Source organism: Chanodichthys erythropterus, chromosome 23 (genome assembly GCF_024489055.1).
Source record: "Chanodichthys erythropterus isolate Z2021 chromosome 23, ASM2448905v1, whole genome shotgun sequence".
Taxonomy (NCBI): Eukaryota; Metazoa; Chordata; class Actinopteri; order Cypriniformes; family Xenocyprididae; genus Chanodichthys; species Chanodichthys erythropterus.
Genome location: NC_090243.1, coordinates 17,925,195 through 17,937,447, shown reverse-complemented (window position 1 = coordinate 17,937,447; position 12,253 = coordinate 17,925,195). Strand labels below are relative to the sequence as shown.

Sequence of the window (12,253 nt, the reverse complement as noted above, 5' to 3'; positions counted from 1 at the left end):
GTAAGAAAGAAAGAAAAGAAAGGAAGGAAAATTAGAAAAATTAAATGAGAGAAGGAAATGGGAAGGAAGAAAGGGATAGAAACATAAAAGGGAAGGAAAAAGGGAGGAAAGGAAATGAATTTGAATGAGAGGAAATGAAAAGAAGGGAGACAATTATGGACAGAAGGAAAGGAAGAAAGGAAATGAATGAAAATAAGAGAAAAGGAATAAAGGGAAGAAAGTAAGAAGGAAGAACAGAAGGAAGGAAGGAAGGAAGGAAGGAAGGAAGGAAGGAAGGAAGGAAGGAAGGAAGGAAGGAAGGAAGGAAGGAAGGAAGGAAGGAAGGAAGGAAGGAAGGAAGGAAGGAAGGACAAATAACAGGAAGAAAAGAAGGACAAATAACAGGAAGCGAGAAAGGATAGATGGAAGGACTGAAGTACAAATAGAAGGAAGGAAGGAAGGAAGGAAGGAAGGAAGGAAGGAAGGAAGGAAGGAAGGAAGGAAGGAAGGAAGGAAGGAAGGAAGGAAGGAAGGAAGGAAGAAAGGAGGGAAGAGGAAGGAAAATAACAGGTAGGAAGGAAGGAAGGATAAAGAAAGAAAGAAAGAAAGAAAGAAAGAAAGAAAGAAAGAAAGAAAGAAAGAAAGAAAGAAAGAAAGAAAGAAAGAAAGAAAGAAAGAAAGAAAGGACAAATAACAGGAAGAAAGGAAGGAAAGGGAAGGAAGGATAAAGGAAGAAAGAAAGAAAGAAAGAAAGAAAGAAAGAAAGAAAGAAAGAAAGAAAGAAAGAAAGAAAGAAAGAAAGGACAAATAACAGGAAGAAAGGAAGGAAAGGGAAGGAAGGATAAAGGAAGGAAGAAAGAAAGAAAGAAAGAAAGAAAGAAAGAAAGAAAGAAAGAAAGAAAGAAAGAAAGAAAGAAAGAAAGAAAGAAAGAAAGAAAGAAAAGACAAATAACAGGAAGGAAGAAAGGAAGGAAAGGGAAGGAAGGATAAAGGAGGAAAGAAAGAAAGAAAGAAAGAAAGAAAGAAAGAAAGAAAGAAAGAAAGAAAGAAAGAAAGAAAGAACAAATAACAGGAAGGAAGAAAGGAAGGAAGGAAAGGGAAGGAAGGAAGGAAGGAAGGAAGGATAAGGGAGGAAAGAAAGAAAGAAAGAAAGAAAGAAAGAAAGAAAGAAAGAAAGAAAGAAAGAAAGAAAGAAAGAAAGAAAGAAAGAAAGAACAAGAGGGAAGGAAGGAAGGAAGGAAGGAAGGAAGGAAGGAAGGAAGGAAGGAAGGAAGGAAGGAAGGAAGGAAGGAAGAACAAATAATAGGAAGGAAGGAAGGAAGGAAAGAAGGAAAGAAGGAGGGAAAAAAAGAAAGAAAGAACAGGAAGGAAGGAAAGGGAAGAAAGAAAGAAAGAAAGAAAGAAAGAAAGAAAGAAAGAAAGAAAGAAAGAAAGAAAGAAAGAAAGGACAAATAACAGGAAGAAAGGAAGGAAAGGGAAGGAAGGATAAAGGAAGGAAGAAAGAAAGAAAGAAAGAAAGAAAGAAAGAAAGAAAGAAAGAAAGAAAGAAAGAAAGAAAGGACAAATAACAGGAAGAAAGGAAGGAAAGGGAAGGAAGGATAAAGGAAGGAAGAAAGAAAGAAAGAAAGAAAGAAAGAAAGAAAGAAAGAAAGAAAGAAAGAAAGAAAGAAAGAAAGAAAGAAAGAAAGAAAGAAAGAAAGAAAGAAAGGACAAATAACAGGAAGAAAGGAAGGAAAGGGAAGGAAGGATAAAGGAAGAAAGAAAGAAAGAAAGAAAGAAAGAAAGAAAGAAAGAAAGAAAGAAAGAAAGAAAGAAAGAAAGAAAGAAAGAAAGAAAGAAAGAAAAGACAAATAACAGGAAGGAAGAAAGGAAGGAAAGGGAAGGAAGGATAAAGGAGGAAAGAAAGAAAGAAAGAAAGAAAGAAAGAAAGAAAGAAAGAAAGAAAGAAAGAAAGAAAGAAAGAAAGAAAGAAAGAAAGAACAAATAACAGGAAGGAAGAAAGGAAGGAAGGAAAGGGAAGGAAGGAAGGAAGGATAAGGGAGGAAAGAAAGAAAGAAAGAAAGAAAGAAAGAAAGAAAGAAAGAAAGAAAGAAAGAAAGAAAGAAAGAAAGAAAGAAAGAACAAGAGGGAAGGAAGGAAGGAAGGAAGGAAGGAAGGAAGGAAGGAAGGAAGGAAGGAAGGAAGGAAGGAAGGAAGGAAGGAAGGAAGGAAGGAAGAACAAATAATAGGAAGGAAGGAAGGAAAGAAGGAAAGAAGGAGGGAAAAAAAGAAAGAAAGAACAGGAAGGAAGGAAAGGGAAGAAAGAAAGAAAGAAAGAAAGAAAGAAAGAAAGAAAGAAAGAAAGAAAGAAAGAAAGAAAGAAAGAAAGAAAGAAAGAAAGAAATGATAAACTAATAAATGATCTTGCCTGTAATGATGTAGAAACAGACTGGAGAAAGAGGAAGAGGAAGGAGAGCGAGTGAGTCTGAGGGGTCTGTGTAATGAGCGGAGGATGAAGGATGGAGGGATGAGAGCAGCAGACACATGTGGAGAGAAGGATGGAAGTGAAAGAATCATTTACTGAGGCGATTCAGCACAGAGGAGAGCCGCTGCCGTGTCACCATGGTTACAAATTACCAATGTGTCACCCTGAGAAAGAGTGACACTGTGTGTGTGTGTGTGTGTGTGTGTGTGTGTGTGTCACCGCCAGCGACTGATCTAGTTCTGTCACCTCACACACCACATGATCATGTACACAAATCACCAACAAACGAGCGCCAAAACAAACCACAGCACAACCACACGTCTACCACGTAAATATCATGATATCTGAACACAGTAATCACTAAAGGCTGAACAACATCTGTTTCCCAGCTGTGCCAATCATCAGGGGTCACGTCTCTGAGCTGGAGCTGTCCTGAAAGCACCTGATGGCCCGTTCATTGATTACATGTGCGAGAACAAAGCCTGTCGTTCGGCTAAGTGTGCTAAAAAGAGCCTTACTGTTGCCATGGTTTCTGAAAATACACACCATATGGCTGAGCGCAGAAACATCTGAGCAATGATATGGTGTTAGTAGTAAAATATGTCAGCTTTCTCATCACAAATGATCTTAGGTTTACACTGTAACCCTTACAAAACAGCACTGGGGCCGCGGTACCACGGTAAATATGATATTACTTTGACAAATACCATGGTTTGAAAATTTGAAATAGAAATCTTGTAGCAACTCATATCATTTGATCTGGAAAAGATGTATTGAGAAACTCTAGAGGAGACACATTACTGGAGTCTTTTTCTCAGGAGGAACGTCTGAGAAACACGAGGCCTATACAGTTCTTTTCTTCATTCTATCAATGCAGCTGCTCATGGAGGAAGAGTCTTAGAGGACGAACTGCTGCTGTTTTATGCAAATATAATGCTAAATATGGTGCAGCAATCCAACTGTCAACTGCCCTCTTTCTCACCGAACAGCTGGTGCCAAAGCAAATACTGCACACACACACACACACCGTAAATATAACAAGATTTTTACATCTTCTGATCAAAATGTTGACTGTGAAAAACGTTGGTGTCACGATTCTACGTTGTTGTGGGTGGTTGCCAGGGTGTTGCTATGCGGCGGTTGCTATCTATGTGCTTTTCAACTTATTTAATATGAAAAACAATATGTTAAAGTGAACAAAATAGTGTTGGTAAATAGCTGTGTGGGATGCACAACTATAGAGCACAACAGTTGGGTTCCGGAAATAAACACTCTCTAATAGGGAAATTTATTTTTAAAGGGCTAGTTCACCCAAAAATGAAAATTCTGTCATTTATTACTCACCCTCATGTCGTTCCACACCCGTAAGACCTTTGTTCATCTTCGGAACACAAATTAAGATATTTTTGTTGAAATCTGATGGTTCAGTGAGGCCTGCATAGCCAGCAATGACATTTCCTCTCTCGAGATCCATTAATGTACTAAAAGCATATTTAAATCAGGTCATGTGAGTACAGTGGTTCAATATTAATATTATAAAGCGACGAGAATATTTTTGGTGCACCAAAAAAAAACAAAATAACGACTTATATAGTGATGGCTAATTTCAAAACACTGCTTCAGGAAGCATCGGAGCGTTATAAATCAGTGTGTCGAATCAGCGGTTCGGAGCATCAAAGTCACGTGATTTCAGCAGTTTTGCGGTTTGACATGTGATCTGAATCATTATTCGACACAAAAGATTCATAATAAAGCAGTGTTTTGAAATCGCCAATCACTATATAAGTCGTTGTTTGGTTATTTTGGCGCACCAAAAATATTCTCGTCGCTTTGTAATATTAATATTGAACCACTGTACTCACATGACCTGATTTAAATATGTTTTTAGTACATTAATGGATCTTGAGAGAGGAAATGTCATTGCTGGCTATGCAGGCCTCACTGAACCATTGGATTTCAACAAAAATATCTTAATTTGTGTTCTGAAGATGAACGAAGGTCTTACGGGTGTGGAACGACATGAGTAATAAATGACATTATTTTCATTTTTGGGTGAACTAACCCTTTAAGATAACTTATAAATCTTTAAAGACAGACCTACTGTGAGCTACGAGGTTGTTAATCGATATTATTTGCTTCTGTTGAAGCATTATTTCAACTTAGTTTTAAAATAATCGTTTAACAGCAGAATTCATGTTGAAAAACTACATTACCCATGATGCTGTACAGAAAGTTCCACCAATCAGAGAGCAGAAACAAAGACTATAGAATAACACAAGACGCATCACTCGTATTGTTTTGAATGGGAGAAAGTGCAACACGCAACATGGCGGAATAAGTCCCGCCTTCTAAATAAGAGATTGGTAATCGGCGATTGGTAAAGTCATCGTGCCACTGCAGCAGCCGTTAGAAGCTCCGGTTCCTCTAGAAACAGTCAGATGCACACTTCCTGTAGACACGCGCTTAGGACTGCGCATGCTCGTTAGCTTGATCCAGCCTTAAAATGCCATTTTTTGTCATGATTTGAAACACAAAATTTATGTTACAGTTGTTGTCAGATTTCATTAGCGATTTCAAATATGAAATTGAATCGAAATCTTGGCGAACAGCATTTGATGTTTCCCCATTCAAAGAGATAGAAGCTGCACTTGCATGCCCGAGAGGTGTTTCAAAGATGGTCGCCCAGTGAAATGACTTTCGAAACCAGCAAGGAGATCTCTTTAGCTCCGCCCACTCCCATGAAGCACTGCGAATTACGTCAATCTATTTTGCAATAAACTTAAAATATATTCAACATTTGAATGTTAAAAATTCAACATTTTTACATTTTAATCTGATTATGCTGTTTGCAATGCTTCATGGGATTGTAGTTCTTTCCCTCACAAAAGCCGTTAAGTAGTCTTGTACCTTTGTGTTTTTGTCTGATTCTATTTCAGTTCAGTTTCATTGGTGCTTTTAATAACACAGATTGGTCACATGACTACATCATCTGTCATTATTATACTGCACTAAATAAATCTGAAGCTACATATTGCATTAATTATTATGGCTTAATTATAATTATGATTGAAAATGATTACTTGTTATGTAATTGCTTTTAATAAATGATAAACAAAAACAGAAGACTGATAAATTATAGTTAAGTCCTATTAAATGTTTTAAAAAGGATGGCTTTTAAATACAAAATTAAGTGGCTCCGTTTATACTCATAAATTAAAAAAATTGACTTAATAGTCCTTGTTATCAGAACGAAAAGAAAATAAGTGGCATCGCCCATCCCTAGTCTCTAGATATGGTTGAAACCCAAGGGATTTTCAAAGTTTAATACTTAAGATTAATGATTTAAACAAACCTTTAAAATTCAGTATAAGCAATAGCAATGCTTACCTTCACAAGCACCACTGAACTCCAGTCAGTGAGAGTAGACACTGTGTAATTTAGAGCTGTCTTCTATTAATTCAGTTTATCACACAGAGCGTTGAATAGTGTGTGTGTGTGTGTGTGTGTGTGTGTGTGTGTTTGCACGTGTGAACTGTGTGCGTGTGCATTAGAGCCAGAAATAGTCTGAGCTCAGCACTGCTTCCTACAGCAGAAAATAAAAAAAAATCATAATAAACTGAAAGGTTAAGCATCTTGCCTTTGCACAAACACACACAGTAGCTGCAACACACTCACACCATATGTACACTAACACACACACACCCACTCGACACAACAAAACAGTCAGGCCTCACTTCCGTCTGAGAACACGCTTACTGTACACGCAAAATCAGAAGCACGGCACATGTAAAAACATATGAAACACACCCACACTATACCAACACAAACACACACACACTGAACTGATGACTGTGTGTCCCTCGTCCCCTCAAGGCAAAGATCAATTCTGCCCCTCCGACTGAATGATTGCCTTCCCTATCCATCAATCAACCTAATCTCTCAGCATCAGCATAGATTAGACAACAAAATCAAACACACACACATTCACACACACTGATATTGCCTAGTGTAACTTCCAGCATTCTCAAATTATTGCTTTAAAAATACAGTATGCATTTACAATTCACATACATGCTCAGCGAAGTTTGAGAAAACACATTTATTATATGAATAATTATTTAGAAAGAAACAATGGATATATAAAGTGGCCACGAGGATTCTAAGATGGTTGCCGGGCGTTGCTATGTGGTTGCTATAATAGTTTAGAATGATTTTACGCATCATTGTTTAATACTTGTAATAAGGGGAATGTTCAAATCACTAACTTTAATTATGTGCAACAATAGTAACCACACATCAGTTCGACATATTATAATTATTATGCATAATTCATAAATTCTTTAAACTATATATAATATAATAATAACAGTATATTTCTGGTTTGTATTTAAACAATAGGCCTATTCAATTTATATATATATATATATATATATATATATATATATATATATATATATATATATATATATATAAAATCAAGTTATTATTATATTTATTTTTAAATAGTTATTAGATAATTAATAATATATAAAAGATGATATATATATACATACATATATATATATTTTTTTTAACATAGTGCTGTCAAATTGATTAATCGTGATTAATCGCATCTAACAAAAGTTATAGTATATATACATACAAATATATATATATATATATATATATATATATATATATATATATATATAGTGTTATTTTATGTTATTTATTATTTTAGACTGGGAAATAATCAGTTGAGAACACTGAACTACTACCACTGCAGATGAATTACCAATGCAAAGCAGTTATAAACCAAGACCAGAAAGCGTGACCTTTATTCAAGCACCTTAAAACCTTAAATTTCTGTCTGAGGAGCTGCTTTTGCTCCAAAAATGAAACTAATTAGCATATACTCATGCATATGTATTCAAACAAGCTGTTGTTCGAATCCTGATGAATTTTGAGTGCAAATCATGCAATGTGAGCTGCCAGGACTGCCAGCTTTCAGGTTTTAGTTTTGCCAAGAAAACTCCAGACCATCTCAATGTTCGCATCCCCTTGTAATGTAGCTGTTCAAACAGCAAACCCTGGATGAACTGTTCGTCAAAGCTCTTACTGAAAAGTTCTGACCTCCTTGAATTTCTACTTCTGCACGTAGAGAGTAATGCCTTCTGCAAGCTGGCAGGTCAGATTGAGGGTATAAATAAGTCATTTTTTTGCACACAAACTGGTTGTAACCTGCCAGGTGGTAAAAGAATAAAACAAAACAATGTGCAATAAACAAATCTTGTCATTTCATGACTAAACACAGTCGTATTTCTTGGTGTCTGTTGCTTGCACTAAATCTCTTGAAGTGCTCTGCTATTTTCTGATCAATGATGACTTCTTTTGAGTATTTTTGGGTCTTTGAGTCTCAGTTACCAAGGCTTCCTTCCTTTCACTGAAGGAGTTTTTCCTGTTCTTATCCAGACGATCTGTGTTATTAAAAGCTCCAATGAAACTGTACTGAAATATCTATATTAAAATGACAGATTGCAACAGTGCATTCCCACTTTTTCAGTGGCGCTGGTTCCGGAAGTATTTTTCCATTAATTTCTCCCATAGGGATTTCAAAACGTTATAAGCATTATTTTAAAGCGTTATAAGCCATGAACCAAGACAATCAGCTGCAAGGTGAATCATAACATTACAAACTTTGATTTGAAGCGAAAAGCTTTAAAAATACAAAAGGTACAAGATTTTACAGCTTAAGTCAGGGAACAAACTAGAATCCCATGAAGCATTGCAAACAGCATAATCAGATTAAAAACGATGGAGAAATATAAAGATAAACATTTAAAAATGTTGATTATTTACGTATATATATAAACAATCTATTTCAAATTTATTGCAAAATATGGAATAAATACATTTTGAAAGCATAGGGAGAGCAAATTGATTACGTCATTTGCAGAGCTTTATGGTAGTGGGCGGGGCTAACAAGATCTTTTGGTGCATTTTGCTTGTTTTGACTGATTGTTGGAATTTTCTGTACAGCATCATGGGTAATGTAGTTTTTCACAATGATTTCTGCTGTTAAATAAGACTATTTTAAAATTAAGTCGAAATAATGCAAGCTAATGGCTTCAATAGAAGCAAATTATATTGATAGTAGCACACAGTAGGTCTGTCTTTAAAGGTTTATCAGTTATCGTTAAAAATCTATTGTATTTAACTGAAATGAGCTGAATTTAAAGGGTCCTTGGTTATGATTTCACTTTTTAAACTTTAGTTAGTGTGTAATGTTGCTGTGTGAGCATAAACAACAAAGTTACAATGCTGAAAGTTCAATGCAAAGGGAGATATTTTCTTGTACAGAAATCATTTTTTAAGGACTACAACAAGCTTCTTCCCGGTTTGGTGACATCACAAACCCCAAAATTTACATAAACCCCGCCCCCGAGAACACAACAAAGGGGGCGGGGCCATGTTGGGCTGCTTTAGAGAAGAGGAAGAGTTGTTGTAGTAGAGTGTTGTTGATATGCCGTCATTTTATGCCGGACTGCTTCACAAACGAGGGTCAACTCCATAATAACTACATAAATGTATCCACTATCCCTTCAGAAACGTCCATCTGTATTCTAAAAGTTGTAACTTCTTCCTGAGTCTCTCCATCAGTGTCGACTCCGATTTGAACAATGTTTGAACACCGTTACTGACAATCCTCATTTTGGCTGCGTGAGATTCTCCAGCTGTTGAGCTGTTAAAGCTCCGCCCTCTTCTGGAAAGGGGGCGGGAGCAGCAGCTCATTTGCATTTAAAGGGACACACAAAAATGGCATGTTTTTGCTCACACCAAAATGGGCCAAATTTTATAAGCTATAATAAATGATCTGTGGGGTATTTTGAGCTGAAACTCAAGTATATTACATCTTGTAAAAGTTGCATTATAGGTCCCCTTTAACAATAAATATTGTCAAAAGCAATAAAGAAGTTTAATAACTGATCTAAATGGAACCGAGCTGAATTGAACTGAACAATCTATACTGTTAAAAGTGCTAACGAGTCAAACTAACTCAAGTGAACTGAACCGAATTAACCCGATCTGATTTGAAAGTCACAAACACCCAAAAAGCTGCATCGTAACATCCTTGGATTTTTTATATATTGAAACTCAAACACTACCATTCAAAAGCTTTCGATGCATTAAATTGCTCAAAAGTGACAGTAATGACATGTATAATGTTCTGAAGGATCATGTGACACCAAAGACTAAAGTAATGATGCTGAAAATTCAGCTATGCATTCAAATAGAAAATAGTAATTTTAAGTTGTAACAGTATTTCACAAAATTACTATATTTTTGATCAAATAAATGAAGCCTATAAGAGCATGCATATAAGTGTAATTACCATATATTAGCATATACAGAACCAAGCGTGTGTCGAGCATCTTCAGTACCAGCGCTGATGTCTAGTGTACTACTACTAGAGTAACAGCCACTGACTGAACATAAGGACCTCTCTCTCACACACACTCCCGTACTCATTCATTCCAACTGTCCATCTCGCTCCATATCGGCCTAGAAACACATGCACACACATGCACATCGACGCACAGGAGGATGCAGTAACCATAGCAACCTGCTGCTGCTTACCTGCTCTTGTATGAGCTGAAACAGAGAGCTTCTATCCATATACTGGGCCCTGGTGCACACACAGCCACAAAAAGAAGGACATAGGGGGAATTCGCACACAGAGACACGTACACACACACGCGCGCCGGCGGTCCGTTCGTCCGTCTGTGCGGCACACCTCCCCAGTGGGGAGAGAGACCCCTCGCAAGCACTCTAGCAAGGGCCAGTGGTGTTTCTGCAGGACGCTCTCCAGTGAGGTTCAGTCCAGGTTTGGTTGATCCCAGCTGGGTTAAAATCCAAAGTCCCAGTCACCATCCAGAACCCATTGATCTTTATGACACTTTTGCACCCGCTTCCATCCAGCTAAAAAGCGGTCAATGCACTTTCTGTCTCTTTTTCCCTCCACTTTCCTTCCTCTACCCTTCCGTCCCTCTCCGCTCGCCCGTCTCGTTGTGCTCGTATCGCCTTTACCTATGTAAATCTTTCCCTCTCGCCCTCTCTCCCCTCTGTCCTCCACAAAGACTGTACTAGTTGAATACCAATGAAGGAGGGGAAGGAGGCGGCGGGCTGCGGCCAATCAGAGACGAGGGGGGCGTGTCCAAAGAGCTGCAGCTCTCCATCTACCCTGCAGGAGTCTTAAAGAGAGACTAAACACACTAACACACGTTCACTGCAGTGCACACACACACATACACACACACACACACAGCGCAAGCGCACTCAGGGTTCCTAAATCAGACATTAATCACACACAGCAGATACTACAAACCCTAAAACACACACTCAGGCTGTTCAGTCACTGCTTGTGCTTGTAATATCCTGGTGATCACATATGTACTGCAACACACTAATGAAGTCATTTGGGTTTAATTATTATCTCTGAGGACTGTGCTAATAAATGTAAAGATGAATCTCTAAAGTCCAAAATGCCTCTGTGTTATTCATGATGGTGTGAATAAATAAAGGTAATTAGTAGATGTTAATGGCAGCAAAATGTTCTTGACCCTTTAGAGGATTATTATTGTTAAAGTGGTACAAAAATGTGGGATTCTTTTTAAATCTTTAGGATTGCATATGGGGAGGATCTGGTCTGGTTAACAGTAGTGGTACTGTGAATATACTGCTCTTCTTAGATATCTGGGTCATAGTTTTAGCACAGTTTGTTTCAGATTGACTCAACTCAGACTAGGAAGCAGCCAAACTGGTAAAAAAAAAAAATAATTCTTTGCATTAAGCCTGTAAAAAATCTCAACAGATTTTCACCCGAGGCTAAACAGGCTGTGCTTAGACAAGACTGTATGACAATATGCTCTTGTTGATGATTTTAAGGCTCGCGCTGATTTGATTTAAGATATTATTCATTTACATACAACAACAAAAAAAATGTTTTTAAAATATATATAAAAATATACAAAAATATATATATCTAATATCGATTTTTTTGTAAATCCTTAATTTTTTGGCCATTTTTTTATATATCTGTAATATAACTATAGGCTATATGTGTGTGTGTGTGTGTATATACAGCTATGGAAAAAATTAAGAGATTAATTTTTTCCATAGCTGTATATATATATTCTTAATCGTTTATAATATATATATATATATATATATATATATATAATACTTAATCGTTTTATATAATATTAACTATCTAACAACTTAAAAATATATAATAACCAGAAATATATATATATAAAAAATATATATTGTTGTTATTGTTATTATGCGTCATTCATACATTATATATGTGTAAGTGTGTGTGTATATACAGTATATATATATATATATATATATATATATATATATATATATATATATATATATATATATATATATATATATATATATATATATATATATATTTTATGGTTTAAATTAAATACATTTTTAATTTGAAAAATATATTTCCTAAAGCTGTACTGTTTACTATGTTTGGAAGAGGATTAGGGCCAAGCAATAATAAAAAAATAAAACCATCTCGAGATTAAAGTCGTTAAATTTCGAGAAAAAAGTCGAGATAAAATGTTGAGAATAAAGTCATTAAATTAACAAATCTCTTAATTTAACATATTTGTTCTCGTAATTTAACAACTTTTTTCTCGTAATGTAATGAGTTTATTCTCAACATTTTATCTCGACTTTTTTCTCGAAATTTTATGAGTTTGTTCTCGAAATTTTATCTCGACCTTTTTCTCGAAATTTAACAACCTT

General features: G+C 36.0%; 1 protein-coding gene across 4 annotated transcripts in view; it reads right to left on the bottom strand.

Annotated features, from left to right (window-relative positions):
* rhbdl1 (rhomboid, veinlet-like 1 (Drosophila)) overlaps positions 1 to 12,253 on the bottom strand; it is a 30,511-nt gene that overhangs the window by 16,104 nt on the left and 2,154 nt on the right. The window contains exon 1 of one of the 4 annotated variants that reach the window (XM_067378360.1): positions 10,061 to 10,385. The exons of 2 other annotated variants lie outside the window; for them this stretch is intronic. In XM_067378360.1, coding sequence (XP_067234461.1) covers positions 10,061 to 10,099 — 39 coding nt within the window. In that variant the 5' untranslated portion in view covers positions 10,100 to 10,385. Of the gene's footprint in view, positions 1 to 5,830; positions 5,926 to 10,060; positions 10,386 to 12,253 lie in introns of those variants that run through there. One more of the 4 variants, XM_067378361.1, reaches the window with a different exon arrangement.